Below are 25,537 nucleotides of genomic sequence, written 5' to 3'. Positions count from 1 at the left end.
TTATGGTGGGACAGTTGACGAACAGATGAGGACTTTCAAAGCAATTTTTCAAAGTGCTCAGCAAAAGTATATTCCAGTGAAAAGGAAGGACTGTAAGAAAAGGGGTAATCTGCCATGGGTGTCTAAGGAAATAAGGGAGGCTATCAAATTGAAAGAGAAGGCGTACAAAGTGGCCAAAACCAGCATGTAACCAGAAGATTGGGAAAACTTTAAAGGTCGACAGAAAGCCACAAAAAGAGTTATAAAGAAAGGTAAGATAGAACATGAGAAAAAAACTGGCATGGAATATAAAGACAGATAGCAAAAGTTTCTATAAATATATAAAATGAAAAAGAGTGGCTAAAGCAAACGTTGGGCCTTTAGAGGACGAGAGGAGGAATTTAGTTATAGGATGTTATGAAATGACTGAGACATTGAACAAGTATTTTGTATCAGTTTTCACAGTGGAGGACACTAATAACATGCCAGTAATTGACAAAGAGACGAAGGTAGGTGAGGACCTGGAAACAATCATTATTACAGAAGAGGTAGTGTTGGGCAAGCTAATGGAGCTAAGGATTGATAAGTCTCCTGGCCCTGATGGAATGCATCCCAGGGTACTAAGAGATGGCGGGAGAAATAGCAGGTGCACTGGTGGTAATTTTCCAAAATTCGCTGGACTCTGGGGCAGTCCCTGCATATTGGAAAACAGCAAATGTGATGCCACTGTTTAAAAAGGAAGGTAGACAAAAGATGGAGAATTATAGATTGGTTAGCTTAACCTCTGTAGTGGAGAAGATGCTTGAGCCTGTTATCAAGGAAGACATAGCAAGGCATCTTGTTAGAAATTGTCCCGTTGGGCAGACGCAGCATGGGTTCATGAAGGGAAGGTCATGCTTGACAAATGCTTTGGAATTCTATGAAGACATTATGAGCAAATTGGACAATGGGGATCCAGTGGATGTGGTGTACCTAGATTTCCAAAAGGCCTTCGACAAAGTGCTGCATAAGAGGCTGCTGCACAAGAAAGGAATGCGTGGCGTTAGGGGTAAAGTATTAGCATGGATAGAGGATTGGTTGATTAACAGGAAGCAAAGAGTGAGGATAATTGAGTGCTATTCTGGCTGGCAATCAGTGACTAGTGGTGTGCCTCAGGGATCGGTGTTGGGACCGCAATTATTTGCAATCTATATAGATGATTTTGAGTTGGGGACCACATGTAGGTCGTCAAAGTGTGCAGATGACACTAAGGTGAGTGGCAGAGCAAAGTATGCAGAGGACTGTGAAACTTTACAGATGAACATAGATGCATTGAGTGAGTGAACAAAGGTCTTGCAGGTGGAATACAACGTAAATAGATGTGAAGTCATATATTTTATTAGGAGTAATAGTAAATAGGATTATTACTTGAATGGTAAAAAGTTGCAACCTGTTGCTATATGGAGGGACCTGGGTGTCCTTATGCAGGAATCACACAAGGTTGTTCTGCAGGTACAGCAAGTAATTAGGAAGGCAAATGGAATTTTGACCTTCATTGCTAAACAGATTGCGTTTAAAGGATTGCTAAAGGGATTGAGAGAGGTTATGTTGCAGCTGTACAAGGTGAAGGTGAGGTCACACCTGGAGTACAGTGTGCAGTTTTGACTCCTTACTTGAGAAAGGCAGTACTGGCACTGGAGGAGGTGCAGAGGAGGTTCACTGGTTGTTTTCAGAGTTGAGGGGTTGGCTTATGAGGAGAGACTGAGTAGATTGGGATTATATTCATTGAGGGGGGAGTGAGGGCGGATCTTACAGAAACATATAAAATTATGAGGGGAATAGATAAGACAGAAATAGAGAGGGTATTTCCACTGGCAGGTGAAGCTAGGACAAGAGGGCATAGCCTCAAAATTAGAGGCAGCAGATTTAGGACTCAATTGAGAAGGAAATTCTTCACCCAAAGGGTTGTTAATCTTTGGAATTCCTTGCCCAGTGAAGTAGTTGATGCTACTTCAGTAAACGTTTTTAAAGCTAAGGTAGTTTTTTTTGAACAATAAAGGAATTAAGGGATACAGTGACAGCGTGGGTAAGTGGCTCTGAGTCGACAAAAATATCAGCCATGATCTTGTTGAATGGCAGAGTGGGCTTGAGAGGCCAGGTGGCCTACTCCTGCTCCTAGTTCTTATGTACTTGGCCTGTAGCATCATGAGCTGTGGAGTTTCAAGAGATCATCTAAATACTTCTTAAATGTTATGATGGTTTCTGCCTCTACCATTTTTACAGATACTCACCACTCTTTGGATGAAAAATATCCTTCCTTAAGTCCCCATTAAACCACCTGACCTAACGTTTAGTGTATGTTGGTTATTGATAACTGTACTGAGGGGAAACATTTCTTCCTATGTCTGCTACCAGTACCAGTCATAATTTTGTACACCTCAATCGGGTTTCTCCTCAGTCTTCTTGGCTCTAAGGAAAGCAATCTCAGCCTATGCAGTCCCTCTTCACAGCTGAAAAACTTAGAGCAGGTAACATCCTGGTGAATCTCCTCTGCACCCTCTCCAGAACAATCAATCCTTCCTATTGTGTGGCGAGCAGAACTGCACACAGTTCACCAGTTGTAGCCTAATGGCTTATACAGCTTCATCATAAAGTCCATGGTCTTGTATTGAACGTGTTGACTAACAAAGGCAAGTATACCATGTATCTTCTTAACCACATTATCCATCTCTTCTTTTGCCATCAAGGATCTGTGGATATGCACACCAAGGTCCCTCTGATCTTCTGTACTTCCCAGGGTCCTATCATTCATCAGGTACTACTTTACCTTGTTAGTCTTCCCAGATTGCATCACATCACTCCTTTCAGGATTAAATTCCATTTGCCACTGTCCATCTGACCAGTTCCTTTATGTTGTCAAAGAATAGTACAACACAGGAACACGTTCTTTGGTCCACTAAGTCTGCATTGACACATGATGCTTTCTAAGTGAAAAAAACCCTTGTCTCTATGCAGATCCTATCTCTCTCTTCCTTATCTATTCATCTGTCAAGATGACTCTTAAACATTCCTGTTATATCTGTTTTTATTACCTCCTCTCAGTGCATTTTAGGTACTTACCATCCTCTATGTAAAAAAAACTTGCCTTTCACATCACCTTTAAATTTTTCCTGTTTTACCTTAATACTGTGTCCCTAGTAATTGACGTTTCTACCGTGGGAAAAGGACTCCAATTAACCATGCCTCTCATAGTTGATTTATGTCAGGTTGCCCCTTAACCTCCAACTTTCAAGTGAAAACAAACTGAATTAGTCCAGTCTTTCCTCATAACTAATAGTTTCCAAACCAGAAAACATCCTGGTAAACCTTTTCTGTGGCCTCTCCAAAGCCTTGACATCCTTCTGGTAATGTGGTGACCAGAACTGTACCCAATGTTCCAAATGTGGCCTAACTAAAGTTCCATACAGCTGCAACATGACTTGTCAATTTTATTCTAGGCCCCAACCAGTGAAGGCAAGCAGCCATTCTTGATCAACTTATCCAGTTGTACTGCTACTTCCAGGAAGTTGTGTACACCTAAATCTTGCTATATGTTGAAGCTTCCAAGGGCTCTGTCATTTACTGTATACTTTCCTCCTACATTAGATCTTGCAAGACCTCGCATTTGCCTGGAATAAATTCCATCTGCCATTTTTCTGCCCAAGTCTCTACTCTATCTGTATCCTGTTGTATCTTTTGGTAATCTTCCTGTCTGTCCTTAGTTTCCCCAAACTTTTATAGTCTTCCACAAACTTGCTAAGCACATCACCTACATTGTCCTCCAAATCATTTGTATATATGTTATAAACAAAAGGGATCCCAGCACTGATTCCCACAGAATACACAGATCTCTAGCCAGAAAAATACCCTTCAACTGCTACTCCCTGTCATCAATGACATTTAAGTTTCTTTCTTACCAATTCACTGTGGATCCCACGTGTCTTCACCTTTTTTATCAGCCTGCCACGAGGGAGCTTGTATAAAGCTTTGCTAAAGTTCATATCAATGGTATCCACTGCTCTGCCTTCATCAATCATCTCTTCATTTCCTCAAAAAAACTCAATTAAGTTTTTGATACATGATCTCCCTGCCCATTGATAATAAGACCACATTTTTAAAAATGTGAATAAATCCTGTCCCCAAAAATCATTCCAGGAATAACCCCACTACTGATGTAAGGCTCACTGGTCTGTAATTTCCGAGATTAACCCTGTTGCTCTTCTTAAACAAAGGAACAACATTGGCTATTCTCCAGTCCTCTGGGTCCTCTCCTTTGACTTAAAGAGGATACAAAGATTTTATACAAGGCCCCCGCAATTTGCTCCCTCACCTCCTTCAATATTCAAGGATTGATCCCACTTGACTTCCTTAAAGCTTTTCCAAACACCGAACAGTTTTTTTTATATCGCCATGCCCTAGAATGTCAACATACTCCTCTCTGGACTCCCCATTCTCCATGTTCTCTCCTTTTGTGAATATGAATGCAAATTATTCATTAAGGATCTCACCCATGTCCTCTGGCTTCATGCATAAATTTCCTCCTTTGTCTTTGAGTGTACCTACCTTTTGCCTAGCTATCCTCTTGCTCCTTATATATGTACAAAAAGCATTGTGATTTTCCTTAATTCTGTTTGCCAAGACAATTTCCCAAGGTAATTTGCCAAGGTAATTTTAGCTTCTTAATTCCTTGTTTAAATTCTTTCTTGCTTTCTTTATATTCCTTGAGTGCTGTAACCATCTCTGGTTCCCTAAGCCTTATGTATGCCTCCTTTTTTTTTGACTAAGCTCACAAGTTTTCTTGTCATCCAAGATTCCCGAATGTTGCCATCCTTATTTTTCACTTTCATGGGAATACGAACTCGTTAACCACATATTTAACTGTACAATCTTCCTATACCTAGCCTCTCTGGCTTATGGTACAGGGAGTAATCCTAAGGTTACAACCCTAGAGTTCCTGCTTTTCAGCTTGCTAACTTCCTGAACTCCTTTTGCAGGACCTTATCTCTCTTGCTACCTTTGTCATTAATACCAATGTGTACCAAGACCTTTGGCCGCTCGATGTCCTGTGCCTGCTCAGAAATATTCTTGATCCTGGCACCAGTGAGGCAACGAACCATCCTGGATTCATGGTATGTCACTGGACACAGGCTTCCAGTCACAAAAAGAACCTTCAACATTTCTGTTTGTCTCCTGAAACTAAGCTGTACTTGGATCCTATTTGCCCTGGATCCAATGGTCTTGTGCCTTCTTCACAGTCTCCTATGCAAGGCCTTGTGAAGAGATCTTATGAACTATATCAATGGCAATATCCTCATCTATTCGTCCAGTCACCTCCTCATAAACGTATTCAAACTTGTCAGATATAATTTCCCCCTGACAAAACCATGCAGATTATCCTTGATTAGCCCTTGCCTCTATTTATGGGGATTAATTCTGTCTTCCATAATTTTACCACAAGTTTCCTTATCACTGATGTTAGACTCTTGACTACAATTTTCCTGGTTTATCCTCACCACCTTTCTTGAATAATGGTACTACATTTGTTGTCCTCCAGTCCTCTGACATTTGTCCTATGGCCAGCAAGGATTGTAAAATTAATAGCTTGCAATCTTCTCCCTTGCTGCCCACTGCAGTCAGGGATATATCTCACTAGGCTGGACATTTTACCCAATTTTAAGCCCACTATAAGCCGCTAATACTGCCTCCCTCTCAACTGTAGTTTGCTCAAGTGTGTTACTTCTTCTCTGGAATACATTGCCTGGAAGGGTGATTGAGGCAGGAAACCTCAACCTTTAAAAAGTATTTAGATGAACATTTGAATGTCATTACATCAGTCTCGTTCTCAGTTAACCCTTCTTAATTTTTCTGCTTTTTGGTTAGCATTCATATTCCTTGCAATTTAATAGAATGACTTGGATTAGTTTCCTTAATTCATTTTTAAAATTCATCCATGAGACATGGACCTTACTGGTCAGACCAGTATTTATTGTCCATTCATAATTGCCTATAGGCAGTTGAGAGTCCATCACATTGCTGTGGGTAAAGAGTCACATGTTGGGCAAGCCAGGTAAGGATGGCAGATTTCCTTTCCTAAAAAAGATTAGTGAGCCAGTTGGTTTTTCCTGACAATCAACAATGATCGTCATTAGCCTCTTAATCCCTGATTTTTATTGCATTCACTTTCTAATTTATTGAATTCAAATTCCACAAGCTGCCATGGAGGAATTTGAACCCAGGTCTCCAAGAAATTATCTGTTTCTGGATTAATAGTCAAGTGATAATAACACTAGACCATTGCCTTTCCTAAACATTGAACAAATGTTTTCTTTTAAAAGTTAGTTCTAAATCTTAATTTGATTGAATTCAAATCTGGAGGAGCGTGGAAATTAGATAGATACATAAAAATGAAAAAAATCTAACATATTCCATTTTTTAATTTAAAAATTAAGATTTTCAGTATGTTAAAGGCTGGAACGTAGGACTAGTGTATCTTCAGAGAACTTTTTTGCCAGTGCAGACTCAACTGGCCTCTTTGCTGCATTTTCTTGTTCACTCGTGGGATGTGGACATTGATGGTTGGCCAGCATTTTATTGCCCATCCCCAGCTGACCTTGTGAAGGTTGTGGTGAGCTGCTACCTTGAACTGCTGCAACCAACGTGCTGTGGATTGACCCACAGTGACCATAGGGAGGTAATTCCAGGATTTTAACACAGAGACAGTGAAGAAATGGCAATATATTTCCAAGTCAGAATGGTGAGTGGCTTGGAGGGGAGTTTGCAGGTCGCAGTGTTCCCATGTATCTGCAGGCCTTGTGCTTCGAGATGGAAATGGTTGTGCATTTGGAACATGTTGTCCAAGGATCTTTCATGAATTTTTGAGGTGCATCTTGTAGATAGTACACACTGCTGCTACTGCATGTCAGTGGTAGAAAGAGTGATGCTTGTGGATATAGAGCTAATCAAGCGGGATTCTTTGTCCTGGATGGCATTAAGCTTCTTGAGTATTGCTTGAGCTGCATGTATCCAGGCAAGTGTGGAATATTCCATCACAATCCTGACTTGTGCCTTGCAGATGGTGAACAGGCTTTGAGGCATCAGGAGGTGAGTTACTCGCTGCAATATTCCTAGCTTCTGACCTGTTTTTGTAGATGCTGTTTTTTTTATGCGCTGAGTTCAGTTGAGTTTCTGGTCAAAGATGTTGATAGTATGGGATTCAGTGATGGCAGCACTATTGAATGTCAAGGGATGATGGTTAGATTGCCTCTTATGAGAGATTGTCATTGCCTGGCATTTGTGTGGCATGAATGCCACTTTCCACTTGTTAGCCCAAGCCTGGATATTGTTCAGATCTTGTTGCATTTGAACATGGACTGCTTCAGTATCTGAGGAGTCACAAATGATGCTGAACATTGTGAAATCATTGGCAAACGTCCCTACTTCTGACATTTGTGAAACATAGACACTTCCCTGAGGAACTACTGCAGACATGTTCCGGAGCTGAGATGACTGATATCCAACAATCACAGCCATTTTCATATATGACAAGAATGGAGAATTTTCTCCAATACCCGTTGATTCCATTTTTCCTTGGGCTCCTTGGTGCCACACCTGGTCAAATGTAGCCTTTATATCAAGGACTATCATCTCACCTTACCTCTGGAATCCAGCTCTTTTATCTATGTTTGAACCAAGGTTGTAATGAGGCCAGAAGCTGAGTGGGCCTGGTGGAACTCAAATTGGACATGACTGAACAGCTCATTGCTGAGCTGGTGCTACTTTAATGCACTGTTAATGATACCTTCCATCACTTTATTGATGATCAAGAGTAAACTGATGGGACAGTGATGTGTCAGGTTGGATTTGTGTACGGGACACACCTGGTCAATTTTCCAGTGTTGTAGTTGTACTGGACAGCTTGGCTAGGGGAGTGGCAAGTTGTAGAAAACAAGTTTGCAAAAGTATTGCTGAAATGATGTCAGAGCCTATAGCCTTTGCAGTATCCATTTAATGATATTGCGCAGATTGAATCAAATTAGTTGAAAGTTAGTATCTGTGGTGCTGGGGACCACTGAAGGAGGCTGAGACGGATCATCCACTTGGCATTTCTGGCTGAAGGTTACGTGAGTGCTTCAGCCTTATCTTTTGCACTTAAGTGTTTGGCCCTTCCTTTATTGAGAATGGGGATATTTCTGGAGCTGCCTCCTCCAGTGATTAAATTAGATTCCCTCCATTGTGGAAACAGGCCCTTTGGCCCAATAGGTCCACACCGCCCCTTGATATATCCCACCCCGACTCATTCCCCTATAACCAACACACCCCTGAATACTACAGGCAATTTAGCATGGCAAATCCACCTAGCCTGCACATTTTTGGACTGTGGGAGCACCTGAAGGAACCCTTGCAGACACGGGGAGAATGTGCAAACTCTGCACAGACAGTCGCCTGAGGCTGGAACCGAACCCGGGTCCCTGGTGCTGTGAGGCTGCAGTGCTAACCACTGACCCATTGTACCACCCCGTGTTTAGTTGTTCACCACTATTCACAACTGGATGTCGCACGACTGCAGAGCTTAGATCTGATCTGTTGGTTGTAGGATCTCTTAGCTCTGTCTATCACATGCTGCCAATGCTATGTGGCGTGCAAGTAGTCCTTTTTGGTAGCTTTACCAAGTTGACACCTCGTTTTCAGGCCTACCAGGCACTGCGCCAGGCATGCCTTCTTGCACTCTCCATTGAACAAGGGTCGATCCTCTGGCTTGATGGTAATCATTGAATGGTAATAGGCCAGTCCATGAGTTTGTGCTGGATTGTGCTGGAGTAAAATTGTGCTGCTGTAAATGGCCCACAGTGTCTTATGGATGCCAGTCATTAGTTACTGGATCTGTTTGAAGTCTCCCCATTTAGCATTATGATAGTGCCATTCAATGCGATTGGGGGTATTCTCAATGTGAAGGCTGGACTTTGTCACCACAAGGATTGTGTGGTGGTTATTGTTACTGATACAGTCACGGACAGATGTATTTCTGGCTGGTAGATTGATAAGGATGAGGTCAGTGATATTTTTCCCTGTTGTTGGTTTCCACAGCACCTGCTGCAGACACAATCTAGCAACTAGAGATAATGGGAACTGCAGATGCTGGAGATTCCAAGATAATAAAATGTGAGGCTGGATGAACACAGCAGGCCAAGCAGCATCTCAGGAGCACAAAAGCTGACGTTTCGGGCCTAGACCCTTCATCAGAGAGGGGGATGGGGGGAGGGAACTGGAATAAATAGGGAGAGAGGGGGAGGCGGACCGAAGATGGAGAGCAAAGAAGATAGGTGGAGAGGGTGTAGGTGGGGAGGTAGGGAGGGGATAGGTCAGTCCAGGGAAGACGGACAGGTCAAGGAGGTGGGATGAGGTTAGTAGGTAGCTGGGGGTGCGGCTGGGGGTGGGAGGAAGGGATGGGTGAGAGGAAGAACCGGTTAGGGAGGCAGAGACAGGTTGGACTGGTTTTGGGATGCAGTGGGTGGGGGGGAAGAGCTGGGCTGGTTGTGTGGTGCAGTGGGGGGAGGGGATGAACTGGGCTGGTTTAGGGATGCAGTGGGGGAAGGGGAGATTTTGAAACTGGTGAAGTCCACATTGATACCATATGGCTGCAGGGTTCCCAGGCGGAATATGAGTTGCTGTTCCTGCAACCTTCGGGTGGCATCATTGTGGGCGGTCCGCCTCCCCCTCTCTCCCTATTTATTCCAGTTCCCTCCCCCCATCCCCCTCTCTGATGAAGGGTCTAGGCCCGAAACGTCAGCTTTTGTGCTCCTGAGATGCTGCTTGGCCTGCTGTGTTCATCCAGCCTCACATTTTACAATCTAGCAACTATGTCATTTAGAACCTGACCAGCTCAATGAGTAATGTTGCTGCTGAGCCACTCTTTGGTGAACATTGAACTCAGAGTACATTTTGTGCCCTTGCCACCCTCAATGCATACTCCAAGTATTGTTCAAAATGATTCATCTGCAGAGGGAATATATATGCTAATCAGAAGGAGGTTTCCTTGTCAACAGGACATTCTGGTTGTTTGGATTATGATCTCTGGCCCTAAACTCTCCCATAAGGGGAAACATCCTTTCAGCACTTGCCCTGTCAAGCTCCTTAAGATTACTATATGTTTCAATGAGATCAGCTCTCATTTTTCTAAACTTCAGTGAGTAGAATCCCAAACTGTTCAGCCTTTGGTGATAAGACAACCTTTTCTTACCAAGGATCATCCTGGTGACAAAAATTGCTGGAAAATAATTGAATGGGAATACCCACCATGTTTAGTTGGAAGCCAAGAGATATCATTGAGTCTGAAGTTAATGTTGATGATTCTGCGGGCAACACAGACTTGACTATATACCTCTGTGCTGCCTCCTCTGCTGGCTCTGCCTGTCAGTGGTTCAGGGCATATCCAAGGTTGGGACATTGCCTTTAAGATATGATTCTGTGAGTATGAATATGTCAGGCTGTTGCTTGACTAGTCTTTGAGACAGCTGTCTCAATTTTGGCACTAGGCCCCATCTGTTAATAAAGAGAACATTGCCAGGTTGACAGATATGTTTCTGCCATTGTCTATTTTGGTGTCTACATTGATGCTGGATAGTACATTTGATCTCATTTCTACCTTTCTTGAGCCTTCATATTGAAGTCTATAATACAAAGTGGCTGCTGAGCTATTTTAGAAGGCAGTTAAAGAGTCACCCACATTGCTGTGGATCTGGAATCACATGTCTGCCAGACCAAGGGAGGAGGGCAGATTTCCTTCCATGAAAGACATTAATGAGCCAGGTGGATTTTTCTGACAATACACAATGGTTTCATAGCCATCAGTCAATTCTTAATTTCAGATTCTCTCTTTATTAATTCAAATTTTATCATCTGCTGTTGGGGAATTTGAACCCACTTTTTCAGAACGTTCACTGAGTTTCTGGATTAATGGTCCAGCAATAGTACCATTAGGCAATTGCCTCTATGATTCAGAGATAATGGGAACTGCAGATGCTGGAGAATCCAAGATAATAAAGTGTGAAGCTGGATGAACACAGCAGGCCAAGCAGCATCTCAGGAGCACAAAAGCTGACGCTTCGGGCCTAGACCCTTCATCAGAGAGGGGGATGGGGTGAGGGTTCTGGAATAAATAGGGAGAGAGGGGGAGGCGGACCGAAGATGGAGAGAAAAGAAGATAGGTGGAGAGGAGAGTGTAGGTGGGGAGGTAGGGAGGGGATAGGTCAGTCCTGGGAAAACGGACAGGTCAAGGAGGTGGGATGAGGTTACTAGGTAGGAAATGGAAGTGCGGCTTGAGGTGGGAGGAAGGGATGGGTGAGAGGAAGAACAGGTTAGGGAAGTGGAGACAGGCTGGACTGATTTTGGGATGCAGTGGGGGGAGGGGATGAGCTGGGCTGGTTGTGTGGTGCAGTGGGGGAAGGGGATGAACTGGGCTGGTTTTGGGATGCGTTGGGGGAAGGGGAGATTTTGAAGCTGGTGAAGTCCACATTGATACCATTGGGCTGCAGGGTTCCCAAGCAGAATATGAGTTGCCGTTCCTGCAACCTTCGGGTGGCATCATTTTGGCACTGCAGGAGGCCCATGATGGACATGTCATCTAAAGAATGGGAGGGGGAGTGGTAATGGTTTGCGACTGGGAGGTGCAGTTGTTTATTGCGAACTGAGCGGAGGTGTTCTGCAAAGCGGTCCCCAAGCCTCCGCTTGGTTTCCCCAATGTAGAGGAAGCCACACCAGGTACAATGGATACAGTATACCACATTGGCAGATTCCGCATGCAGATGGCCTCAAGGCCCTCTGCTTCTTCCTGTCCCGCAGGCCCGACCAGTCCCCCTCCACCAACACTCACATCCGCCTAGCCGAACTCGTCCTCACCCTCAACAACTTCTCTTTCGATTCCTCCCACTTCCTACAGACAAAGGGGGTGGCCATGGGCACCCGCATGGGCCCCAGCTATGCCTGCTTCTTTGTATGTTACGTGGAACAGTCCCTCTTCCGCACCTACACAGGCCCCAAACCCCACCTCTTCCTCCGTTAAATTGATGGCTGTATCGGCGCTGCCTCTTGCTCCCCAGAGGAGCTCGATCAGTTCATCCACTTCACCAACACCTTCCACCCCAACCTCAAGTTCACCTGGGCCATCTCCAACACGTCCCTCACCGTCCTGGACCTGTCAGTCTCCATCTCAGGCAACCAGCTTGTAACTGATGTCCATTTCAAGCCCACCGACTCCCACAGCTACCTAGAATACACCTCCTCCCACCCACCCTCCTGCAAAAATTCCATCCCCTATTCCCAATTCCTCCGCCTCCGCCGCATCTGCTCCCAAGATGAGGCATTCCACTCCCGCATATCCCTGATGTCCAAGTTCTTCATGGACTGCAACTTCCCCCCACAGTGGTCGAGAACGACCTTGACCGCATCTCCCGCATTTCCCGCAACACATCCCTCACACCCCGCCCCTGCCACAACCGCCCAAAGAGGATCCTCCTCGTTCTCACACACCACCCCACAAACTTCTGAATACAACGCATCATCCTCCAACACTTCCGCCATCTACAATCCGACCCCACCACCCAGGACATTTTTCCATCCCCGCCCTTGTCTGCCTTCCGGAGAGACGACTTTCTCCGTGACTCCCTTGTTCGCTCCACACTGCCCTCCAACCCCACCACACCCGGCACCTTCCCCTGCAACCACAGGAAATGCTACACTTGCCCCCACACCTCCTCCCTCACCCCCATCCCAGGCCCCAAGATGACTTTCCACATTAAGCAGAGGTTCACCTGCACATCTGCCAATGTGGTATACTGTATCCACTGTACCCGGTGTGGCTTCCTGTACATTGGGGAAACCAAGTCGTGGCTTGGGGACCGCTTTGCAGAACACCTCTGCTCGGTTCGCAATAAACAACTGCACCTCCTAGTCGTGAACTATTTTAACTTCCCCTCCCATTCTTTAGATGACATGTCCATCCTGGGCCTCCTGCAGTGCCACAATGATGCCACCCGAAGGTTGCAGGAACAGCAACTCATATTCCACTTGGGAACCCTGCAGCCCAATGGAATCAATGTGGACTTCACCAGCTTCAAAATCTCCCCTTCCCCCACCGCATCCCAAAACCAGCCCAGTTCCTCCCCTCCCCCCACTGCATCACACAACCAGTCCAGCTCATCACCTCCTCCCACTGCATCCCAAAACCAGTCCAGCCTGTCTCTGCCTCCCTAACCTGTTCTTCCTCTCACCCATCCCTTCCCCCCCACCTCAAACCGCACCTCCATTTCCTACCTACTAACATCATCCCACCTCCTTGACCTGTCCGTCTTCCTGGACTGACCTATCCCCTCCCTACCTCCCCACCTATACTCTCCTCTCCACCTACCTTCTTTTCTCTCCATCTTCGGTCCACCTCTCCCTCTCTCCCTATTTATTCCAGAACCCTCACCCCATCCCCCTCTCTAATGAAGGGTCTAGGCCCGAAGCGTCAGCTTATGTGCTCCTGAGATGCTGCTTGGCCTGCTGTGTTCATCGAGCTTCACACTTTATTATCTTGCCTCTATGATTCTGTGTTTTCTGTACCTACATTGTCCTTCTCTAAAGTGAATACTGATGCAAAGTACTCATTTAAAATCTCACTGATGTCTTCCAACTCCATGTGCAGCTTAGCATTTTGGTTTCTCATGGCCCCTATACTTCCCTTGCTCATTCTCTTGCCCTTAAATACACTTGTAAAATGCCTTTGGATTTGCTTTATTTAACCCACCAATGTTTTTTATACAGCTTATTTGCTTATGTAATTTTCTTTTTAAAAACCCCGTTCACTTTTTATGTGCCTCTACTTTTCCAGTGTTTTGAGCCCTCTTCCCTTTTCCCTCATCCAACCCCATACATTCCTCAATTTCCAAGTTTGTCTGGACTTTTTGGCCCGCCCATCACCATTACAGAGACATGTTTCTCATACACTGTCATTATTTCTATTCTGAAAGCCAACTACTGCTCTGATGTAGACTTTCCACCAAGTAACTGTTCTCAGTCTGCATTGGTCAAGTCATGTCTTATATTTAAAATGCCCAGTTCAGAACTTTTATTTCTGGTCTATCTGTACCCTTTTCCATGACTACCTTAAATTTGACTGTCTTAGGTCCATTGTTACCGAAATCCTCCCCCACTGACACTTCTACCACTCTGGTTTCATTCTCTAAACTTAGGTCCCTTCTCTCGCAGGACTTCCTATACGCTGGCTTTGAAACTTTCCTGACATTTTAAGAAGATTACCCCAGATTTTGAGGGGCACTTGTGGAGGCATAATGCCAGGGTATTGATCTTAAGTGGGATGTATCAGGCTATTCTCTGAAGGTGGTACTAAACTTGCTTCCCACTCTTTCTTCAACTTTGAAAGAACATTAGTTTTAACATTTCACCCATCTTCCACTGCTTGGTGTAATATTGTAGTGCATACGTATTGATGTCCTTAACTACCACTTAATTGGACAGTTAAGGGTTTCAATAGACTCCAGGTTGGACAGCTTTTAAACCCCTCCCCTACAGTATCATCGGGATCAAGTAGCGGATGTGCAGGAAGCTGGTGGGCTACCCATTTAACTACTTTTCCGTGAACTTCTGACAAAAACAAACCAATATTCCCACATTGATTTTGTGATTCTGAGATTTTAGTAGTTCGAACTTTGTATGTAAATAGTACAAATTTATTATATTGATGATTATTTTACAGCGTGCAACTTGTCTGACTGAGAATTTTGCAAAGATTGATGTGAATTTAAGTAATATAGTAATATTGGATGAGGAAGCCAAAAAGAGTCTTCATGATTTTGGTGAAAGTGGCATTGACACAATTGATTTTACTGCCTACTTCGTTGAGGTAATACTTTATCAATCCGAATTTTCTGGGTAATGACAATATACCAGTTGCAAAATGCCATGTGATTTGAATTGTATGCACTTTGAATTACGTGTTCTTAAAATGATAATCAACTCCGTCTCTCCTATTGCCATTGGTCTGATTATTCAAATTAAATATAGTTGAAGCTAATTGTGCCATTCCTTTTCTTAGATTGTGATGTTTTAACAGTTTTTATGAGATCAGAATTTCAAGTTTAGTTATGTGTTCATCTTGCAAATCAAGATTTAAATGATTAATCGAAGGAAACTATGTGCTAAAAATGACTATTATTTTCTTTGCCCCCCCCCCCCCCCCCGCCGCCAGTAAAATAGTTCCTGGTATATAATAAATATTCTTATCTTTTGTATGCATTCTGTATAGTCTTGCACTACTTATTTTATTGTAACCCAACAAGTCAAATTCTCCATTTTTCTGATTTTGATGCTTATACATCTGCCACCTCTTTGCCACATCTTGGTGTTGCTTATTTTATTGCACAGCTCCCAAGTTCTGTTCCCTCCACTCATTTTGCTTTTTGACCAACTTCTCAGTTCCACATGGCCCCCAAAAAAATTCTTGGCTTTTTGGTTGGCAGTCATTTCCCCTTGCACTTTTATCGTGACTTGGATCAGTTTCCTTCATTCAAAATATTGTTCAACAAATATTTTCTTTTGATAGTTAGCTCTAAATTTCAATTTGATAGAATTCAGATCTGGAGGAGCATGGAATTTAGATAGGTACATAAAAAATAAAATTCTAACAGATTCAAGTTCATTGCTCAAAAATTGTGATTTTGAGCACAATGAGAATTAAAATAGCTTTTCTCAAAGTACTAATGTAACTGGTTCCCTCTGTCTTTGCAAATTACTTCCTCATCTCTGACTTTCTTCATCAAAACTTTTGTTGCCTTCTGAATGCTTAAGCATCTTTTCTAGTATTCTCCATGTTTGAATCTCCAAAAATGTGTCCCTGATATGTCACAGAAGAAATATAGCCAGCTCTTAAAGTTGCAAATAGAGTTCTTTGTCAAAGTAAACAAGGTGCATTATGCCACTTCACGATACTCAGCCTCTTTGCAGCCTTCAGCGTGGTAAAACACACCTCTGATTACCAACACTTTGCTTAGTTCCAATTTTATCTACCCATTTAAAAACAATGCTTTCCTTCCTTCACTGTTACCTCAGGGGCCCCTCAGTGATTTACCCTTGAGCCCTTTTTCTTTCTTCCATAAAGCTCTGTGTTACCTAGATTTGTAATCAGGCAGTCATTTTCTACAGATATATCTAGATTAAGACCTAGTTCTTTGACCAAGCTTTCTGTTCACATTTCACTGTTGATGCATACTGTTTGATTGTTGGTTTCTTTCTGATTGCATCTTCGTGAAATGGCTGGGGGGAATGTTTTTGCATCAATGTCATTGACAATCACTGGCTAATGAATATGATTGTCCACCTAGAAAATTTCATGTCCCTGGTCATGGATTCTGAGGATCCTCATGTGACTGATGAATCCAACCCTAGAACTGCATCTCCAATCAAACATCTGGCGGGTGTTTCGGGGCCTTGGCCTTAAGATCGCTGGCATTTCTTTCATTGGTTGCTTTTTTGTACTTCCTCAAGCTGACAGGTGTTCTCAAAGAATTATGTCCCTTTGTACCAGAGGCTTCTCCAAATTAGTTTCTTCTGAATGAGGATCTCCCGTGTGTCGACACCTATGTTGTATTTCTTGAGGGAAGTATTCAGGAAATCTTCTAAACACTTTCTTTGTCTTCCTTCAAGTACCCTCCTTGAGCAAAGAAGATTTGCTTTGGCAGTCAGAACTCAGGCATACTAAGCATATAGCTGGTCCAGCAGAGTTGATTTCAGATGATCATGGCCTCAAGCTGGTGCTGTTAGCTTCTTCAAGGATTGATGTTAGTATTCCTCTTCTCACAACTGATGTGGAGGCTCCATCTGAAATAGTGTTGATAAACTTCTCAAGACCCTTGGGATGACATCTCTAAGTAGTTCACATTTTGGAGCCATATAGAAGAGTTGGAAGGATGACTGCCTTATAAACTAGACTCTTGATGTCAGCACAGATCTCACAATATCTTTAGGCATCCAAAGTGGGCACTTGTAGATTGAGTGCAATGTTGAATAGTCATATTGATGCCAGCTTTGGATGAAAAAAGGCTCCCCAGATCGGGAAAATGTTCTACTTTTGGGAGAATTTCTCCATTGATCTTGCCCTGGGAATCTTGAGAATGGCAGAGACCAATTCTTTGGTATGCTTTGTCAAAGGTGTTAAACGAGACTTGAAAATTTTCTTCCAAGAGAATGGAGCTGATATTGTCACCTGCATACTGAAGTTCCAGGAAGTTGGTGGCATTTTCTCCTTGGATTTTAACCAATTGAAGTTTAAAAGCTCTTCAGCCATCCTGTAAAAAATATCCATAAGACTGTAAGAAATAGGAACAGAAGTAGGCCATTCATCCCTTGTTGCTTGCCACACCTTTCAGTAGGATCATGGATGATCCAACATTCCTCACGTCCACTTTCCTGTGTTTTCCCCATAACCTATGAATCCCCTACTCTATGTCAGCCTTAAATATATCAAGGACTTAGCCCCACAGCTCTGTGTAGCAAGGAATTCCAAACACTTTCAACTCCATGAGAGAACAAATTCCTCTTCGTCTCAGCCTTAAATTGGCACCTCTTTAATCTGAGACTAGGCCTCTGGTCCTAGACTGTCCCATGAGGAGAAACATCTTTCAGCATTTACCCTGTCAAGCCTCTTAAGGTTCCTGTACACTTCAATGAAATCACCTCTCATTCTTGTAAACTTTAGTGAATAGAGTTTGAAACTATTTAGCCTTTGGTGATAAGACAATCTCTTCACACCAAGAATTTTCTTAGTGATAAAAATTGCTGGAAATCTCAGCAGATCTGGTAGCATATGTAGAGAGAAAGCAGAGTTAACATTTTGGGTCCAGTGACCCTTCTTCAGAATTCATCCTTGTGAGCCTTCTCTGAAATGTCTCCAATGAAACGATGGTATACCTTAAATATGGAGTCCAAAACTGCTCACGGTACTCATCGACATATTGTAAAGTTGCAATACGATTTCCCTACTCTTATGCTCCAATCCCCTGGAAATAAGGGCCTATATTCCATTAGCCTTCCTGATTACCTGCTGCCTCTGTGTGCTAATTTCCTGTGTTGCGTACACAAGTGTACTAAATCCATTTGTGTTGCATATTTCTTCATTAAATAATATTCTGTTCTTTTGTTCTCCCTTTCAATTTGAGCAACTTCTCTTTCTCCAAATTATACTCCATTTGCTTACATTTTGTCCACTTAATTAACCTATCAATAATTTTTTCTGTAAATTGTTTCTGTCTCTCTCATAACCTGCCTTCCCACCTTTTTATGACATTTGCAAATTTGGCACAGCGCATTCACTTCCTTCGTCCAAGTTATTAATATGTACTATAAACAGTTTTGGTCCTAGCACTGATCTCTGTGGAATCCTGCTGGTCACAGGTCACTAATCCCCACTCGCTGTTTCCCACCCATTAGTCAATTCCCAATCCATGCCAATATCCTAGCTCCAACACCATGGGCAATTCCAAATTGACTGTGTCAAGATCCGTGATTAGATTAATGAAGACCATATAAAATTGTTTGTGTTGTTCTTGACATTTGTGTTGAAGTTGATGAGCAGTGAAAATTATGCTCTTAGTTCCACAGTTTGGTTGGAAGGCACACTGGCCTCAGAGAAGGATTCCGTAGAGACTGGGAGAAGACACCTAGCTAAGCATTCAGATGATGATCTTCCTGGCAATAGAGAGTAGAGTGGTTCCTCAGTAGTTTCCATAATCCATTTTGCCACCATTGTTGAATATGGTAGTGGTGACTTCATCCCTGAGATGAGCAGGAATTTCTTCTTTGTCTCAAATTTTCAGTAACGATTGATGGAGATAATGAGTAAACTCTACTCCTCCAAGTTTGAAAAGCTCTGCTGGAACCTCATCCATTCCTATGGCTTTTCCATTCTTCACGAACCTGACAGCAGCTTCAACTTCTACCATCTTTGATAGGGAGTTGGGGAACTTCCTCAAACGTGTCCTCACCTATCATTATATCACAGTTTAGAAGTTTTTTAAGTGTTTTCTTTCTCATAGGCAGATGGCTTTTTCTGTCTCTCAAAAGGGTTCTGTTCTTACTCTACAGTACTTTGAGGCAAAGAGGGAGTTTGGACCGTATAAGTGCCTCGATAGCGCTGAAGAAACTCTGGTGTCATGCTTGTCAGCAAGGAGTTCCAGCTGTTTAGCTTTATCAGTCCACCACTGGTTCTTGATTTTCCTCATTCTTCTTTGTAACTCTGACTTTGATTTTTGATGAGTTCTCATTTTTACCTTACTGGTGATGATGATTCGCCAGCACAGAGAACTTTCTTCTTCCTGTCATTGAGGTCTTGGATGATGTGGCCATTCTTGTCAAATTGGAGTGGTTCATGTTTCTTGGTCATGTAACCATGGTTTCTTCATAGCATGAAATGATGGCTGTCTTCAATCATTTCCATGTTTCTTCCACTTCATTAAAATGAATCGTTTGAAGATTTTGGTGAAGACATTGCTGAAAGCTTGCTAGTGTGTTTGGCTCTTGAAGCGCCCCAATATTGAGCATTTTTCTGAGCAGTTTCTTTGTCTTCAGCTGCTTTTGGTGGTATCGATGGACATTGAGAAGTGGATGAGCCAGTATTCCTTCCAGCAGTTGTCTGCACTGGCTGCAACTTTGTAACCAGGACATTCATTTGGTCTTCAGGTCGAGTGATAATGTAATTGATTGTAGTTGTCTCCAAGAAATCTTGAATCTGTCTTTTTGGTGGAACAGTGGGTTAGCACTGACCAGTTGGTGTTCAATCTATTTGGTGAGCAGGAGAATCCTGTTGGAATTACAATTCCTGAGCTCCTTTTTTGGTTTTTTTCCAAGGTTTTGCAACCTTTCCAAACCTGACGTGGAAATCTTTAACGAGGATACTTTTATCTTCCTTACAGATGTTTGTGAGTATCATATTTAGGGTCGAGTAGAAGCTTTCTTTGGACTCATCTATGACATCAAGAATTGGGGCATGGGCACTCACACCGGTAGTCTGCTTTTTCTTGGCAAGTTGTAAACGGAGAGTCCTGAGATGACTGTTGATGCCAAGCTTCAGGAGGTGTTTGATTAGTTAGTTCTTGATGTTGAATCCAATTCTGTGTGTGCTTGGTTGACCCTTGCGTTTTCCTCTCCAGAAGAATGTGTAACCATCACCTTCTTCCCTCAGCAACCTGCTCTTCGAATCTCTTGCAGGGCAGCAATATCACTGTTGAAGTGCCTGAGTTCACTGGCAACAAGAAGTTGATTGGTTATTATACTAGTGCCCAATCCTCAACAATAAAAAACTTTTGCCTGCCAAATTGATGTGATTGATTCTCTTGGAACTAGTAACAAGTTAGTGAGAGAAAAGTGTTCAGTTCTTCCTCAGGTCAGAAGTGGTCTCATGGAGTCGTCAAAACTCACTGTAAACCTGAAGAAAACCAGCTTACCTTTTCTGCAACAGTTGCTGTAGACTGTGACTTTAACTGATAAGTCAGAGTCTTTTTGAAAGTGAATCGGCTATCTTGTGTCTCTCATGAACCATTAAAAGCAACTGCAGAAGGATGACTGAAAAAAGTGGTAGCCAGCAGAAAAGTCATAAGCATCATGTCAATAGCTGTATCCACAAAAGTCTACTGAACTGCCTTTCCAAATAGTTTCCCATCCCTGTCTAATAACCTATTTCCCTGTCTGTTTACCTGTCTGTATGTCTAAAAGAAGTTAATAAGAGGGCTAGTTTTACTTTTAATTAATAGTATTTTGTGCTGCCCATTAATGACTGTTTAACTGTAGCTAGAATGAAATTACTTGTAATAAATAGTGATTCTTCTTCAGCACAGAAATCTGGTCCTAGCTCTTTATCAATCTGTATCGAAGGTACGTCAGGGAATTTTGTGAAGTTTTTAAATCTTGAACTTGTGTGATGACTGGGAACATTAGAACATGATTTCCAGTGTGCAACCTTAATGAGACATAACAATCAAATAAAAGCAAAACAATGCAGATGCTGGAAATTTGAAACAAATACAGAGAATGATGTGGATTTCAGCAAGTTTGGCAACTTCAATGGAGAGTTAATGTTTCAAGTCTGATATGACTGTCTTTCTGAAGAACCCGCTGAGTTTCTTAAACATTCACAGTGTTTGAATCGTAACAGTACTTGTGACCTAAGCTGGATAATGGAGCAGAATTCCAGAGTGAGTTATAGATCATTCATGTGAAAGACATGTGAAATTCAAGGAATGATTTTATATAACTCTGTAGAACATCTGCCTGTCAACCAGACATTGTTGCTCTTGTGCAAAGGTACATTTTAGCACTGTCTAATAAGTTCACTTCAATGTTTATCTCTCTTAACTTTTCAGCTCAAGAAAAGTGTGACTATGGCGGATCTTCGCACATTTGCGAATAATCTAGAGGCGAAAGCGAATTCATTGGTATGTTTTGATTTTTGAAGCTGGATACAATTTGAGTGAGACAGTGGGGAAAGAGACAGATACTCAAGCAGGCATGAAGAGAGTTGTATTTGCTCACCTTTTTGTAAGGACATGAGATACATTCTCAGACTCCTGTAGGCTATTTATTTGATACTATTACTGATAACTAAATATAAATGAATTGTAGTGCAAATAACCATTTTTAAGTCTGTTAACCAATTGCTACCTCTTTTATCATCTAAATTTTCAGAATTTCTATGAGTAAATTTATTATGTGAATATTTTCTCTTTTGATTGTGGTGGAAACTACATTTTAAAAAGTAGGAAATTTGTACTGGATTATTGGGGTGCTGTACCAGAAACTATTAACATGTAACTGTTTTTTTGCAGGTCGCAAACAAAGCATAATTTCTTTATTGCAGCAGAGACTTGTAGATTTTAAAAGTTAATATTATCCTACAAAGGAAATGTAATCCTGATTAAATAGACTGACGGCATTGTGCTTCCTATAAAGGTTCTTTCTGTGTCAATTTCCAGTGGTGACTATTGTTTTGCAAAATAATTACCTATTCAGATAAAGTCTTTCTCACTAACATGAAGAAATATCTCCATTAAGGCTTCACTCATCAATGTCAGTTTTCCACTCCTTTGTTTTTTTTCTCTTGAAAATGGCAAGTAGGGATGCATTGGCAGCTGTTGCTCTTCCAATATCTTAAGTGAATATTAGTCTAGACAAGCTTCACAGTTCCCTCAGTACTCTCTGATATTTGGCATCTAATCCCACATGAGTGTTAAGTAGCAGCAACAAGTTAGAACAACGACTGATTTTTCTTGTAAGTCACCATTGCCTTAAGCACATTGATGATAAGCAGTGAACCATCAGTAGCACCCAAACCACAATTAGTTAACTTAGGGGTAGCTGATGATTGAATCTTTTTCTACTGTCTGTGGTTTACTGCTACACCTGGACATTTGGTTTCATGGGCTGGTGTATTCTCTTTTTTGAGAGAAATCTTACAATTACAATGAACACTAACCTGCTTTTCATTAATCTCTGCTGTTCCTTACATATTTGTATGTGAGTACAATTTCATAAAGCACTGAGAATGGTGAATATTCTGACCAGAAAGTGCACTCTAGCTCTGGATATACTTGGTTCCACAGTTCAACACCTACAAATATGGAAGACATGAAAATAGAAATCAATACTCAGCAGAGCTGGTGGCATCTATGGAGAGAAAACAAGGTTAACATTTCAAGCTCAGTGACTGTTATTCAGTTTGAAGATGATTCCAGATTGCTGAGTTTCCCAGCAATTTTGGTTTTTTTGTGTTTCACACCTCCACCATTCACAGTAATTTATTTTATTTTATCTATCAGTATGAGGTCATTTATTCAATAAGTTATATCTTGCCTAATATTTTTATAATCAATCACTTTACGCTTGATAAGTTAAAAACCCTTTAGAACATTAATATACAAAAAGGAAAGCAATGCCTAGTGGTATTATTGCTGAACTGTTATTCCGAAGACCTAGATAGTGTTCTAGGGATAATGGGAACTACAGATACTAGAGAATCCGAGATAACAAAGTGTGGAGCTAGGTGCACTTTCCACAGGGAGGAGGGTACCCGCATGGGCCCAAGCTATGCCTGCCTCTTTGTAGGTTACATGGAACAATCCCTCTTTAGTACTTACACTGGCCCTAAACCCCACCTCACCCGGCACTTGCCCCTGCAACCGCAAGAAGTGCTGCACCTGCCCCCATACCTCCTCTCTCGCCCCTATCCCAGGCCCCAAGAAGACTTACCACATCAAGTAGATGTTCACCTGCATATCTGCCAATGTGGTATACTGCATCCGCTGTACCTGTTGTGGCCTCCTTGACATTGGGGAAACCAAGCAGAGGCTTGGGGACCACTTTGCAGAACACCTATGCTCGGTTTGCAATAAACAACTGCACCTCCCAGTCGCGAACCATTTCAACTTCGCTTCCAATTCCTCAGACGACTTGTCCATCCTTGGCCTCCTGCAGTGCCACAACGATGCCACCCGAAGGTTGCAGGAACAGCAACTTATATTCCGCATGGGAACCCTGGTGCCCAATGCTATCAATGTGGATTTCACAAGCTTCAAAATCTCCCCTCCCCTACTGCATCCCAAAACCAGCCCAGCTCGTCCCTATCCTGTTCTTCCTCTCAGCTATCCCCTCCTCCCACTTCAAGCCGCACCCCCATTTCCTACCGTCTAACCTCATCCCACCCCCTTGACCTGTCCATCTTCCCTGGACTGACCTATCCCCTCCCTACCTCCCCACCTACACTCACCTCTGCTGGGTCCATCCCCGCCTCTTTGACCTGTCTGTCTCCTCTCCACCTATCTTCTCCTCTATCCATCTTCGATCCGCCTCCCCCTCTGTCTCTATTTATTTCAGAACCCTCTCTCCCTCCCCCTTTTCTGACAAAGGGCCTAGGCCTGAAACATCAGCTTTTGTGCTCCTAAGATGCTGCTTGGCCTGCTGTGTTCATCCAGCTTCACACTTTGTTATCTCTCATGTTCTGGGGATCCTGGTTTGAATCCATCCATGGCAGATGGTGGAATTTGAATTTAATATATATCTGGAATTAAGAATCCAGTGATGATCGTGAATCCATTGTCAATTATTGGAAAAACTCATCTGGTTCACTAATGTCTTTAGGGAAGGAAATTGCCATCCTTACCTGGTCTGGCCTAGACTCCAGACCGACCGCAATGTGGTTGACTCATAACTGCCCTCTGGGCAATTAGGGATGGGTAGTAAATGCTGCCTAGCCAGTGGTGCCCTCATCCCATGAATAAAGGAAAAAAAGAAAAATAACATTCTGAAAATTGTGAAATAAATTTCCATAGGCTGAGACATTCTTGGTGCTTACATATCTGTGCTGAATATATTGTTTATTGTTTTGCTTTCATGAACGTGCCCGGCTCAACTTGCTCTAAGGGTTCTTCCTGCCTTAACACTAAACTTTTAACCTTCTCTCGTCTTTATCCTATTTTTTAACCCTCTCTAAGCTCAACTTGAACACGAGATCTATCTCTTGCACCCTCAACTTTATTCTCATCAAATTGCTAACCCTCCTGACTTTATTTCATGGTCCTCATGTCAGCTGCTATTAATGGATCCGTTTCTCCTTTAAAATTGCCACTGTCATCCCTGCTGTCACAAAACAAATTCTCTGTCCTTGCAAGCTGCTACCCCATTTCCAGCCCCACTTTCTTTCCAGCTCCTTGAATGTGTTGTTGCCTACCAAATTCTGCTCATCAGCCCCAGGACTTTGAATCTCCGATCAGGTATGTGTGCCATCACAATGCCAAAATGTCTCTTCTAAAAGTGACAAATTACATTTTATGTGGGCGACAAATGTTTCATATCCCTCTTTATCCTTCTTAACCTGTCTGATTGCTTCATTTTACTCAAATGCCATTCTACTGTTGTCCAATCTGGTGGAACTGCTCTCACCTGGTTCCATTCTTATCTATTTAATCATTGACAGAGAATTGCCATCAATGACATTTCTTCTCATTGCTGTGGTATTCCCTGAGGATGCAATCCTTAGTGCCCTCCTGTTTAATATCTACAAGCCACCTTCAATGAGCTGATCTGAAAACACATAAGTTTACGCATATAAAAATATATTTTCAATCAACCTATTCAAACATGTTACGACACAACTCCAGGACAGACATTCAAGACCCTCAATAAACAGCTTTACTTCATTAGCATCCTTTTTATCTGACTGTTTTGCCAGACTGTTTTACTGACATCCAGTACTGGGTGAGTAATATTTTTCTGCAATTTAGTATTGAGAATATTGAAGTCCCCACTGCAAACTCTAATCCCTCATCACAGATTTCATCCCTTTTTCCCAACAACTGTGAAAGGCTGAACCAGACTATTCACAATCTTATGTCACATTTAACAATGAGCTGAGTGGGTTTGAACCCCAAATCCTTAACATTGCCCAATTTCACATTGGCCTTATCTGTGTTGCTGCCGGTTCTCTGATCAATGCCACCCACAC

The 25,537-nt window shown here is 42.5% G+C and overlaps 1 protein-coding gene across 18 annotated transcripts in view; it reads left to right on the top strand.

Annotated features, from left to right (window-relative positions):
* LOC125458783 (prominin-1-A-like) overlaps positions 1-25,537 on the top strand; it is a 240,952-nt gene that overhangs the window by 151,123 nt on the left and 64,292 nt on the right. For 15 of the 18 annotated variants that reach the window (XR_009445857.1, XR_009445860.1, XM_059646712.1 and 12 more), the window contains 2 exons: positions 14,750-14,896; positions 21,405-21,476. Coding sequence is in view for 16 of the 18 variants with exons in the window: in XM_059646712.1 (XP_059502695.1) it covers positions 14,750-14,896; positions 21,405-21,476 (219 nt within the window). In the remaining 2 variants the exon portion in view is untranslated. The remainder of the gene's footprint in view (positions 1-14,749; positions 14,897-21,404; positions 21,477-25,537) is intronic. The other 3 variants (XM_059646723.1, XM_059646725.1, XM_059646722.1) reach the window with 1 other exon arrangement.

Source organism: Stegostoma tigrinum, chromosome 1, assembly GCF_030684315.1.
Source record: "Stegostoma tigrinum isolate sSteTig4 chromosome 1, sSteTig4.hap1, whole genome shotgun sequence".
NCBI lineage: Eukaryota > Metazoa > Chordata > Chondrichthyes > Orectolobiformes > Stegostomatidae > Stegostoma > Stegostoma tigrinum.
Note: the sequence above shows the minus strand (reverse complement) of the source record. Positions and strands in the feature narration are given on the sequence as shown.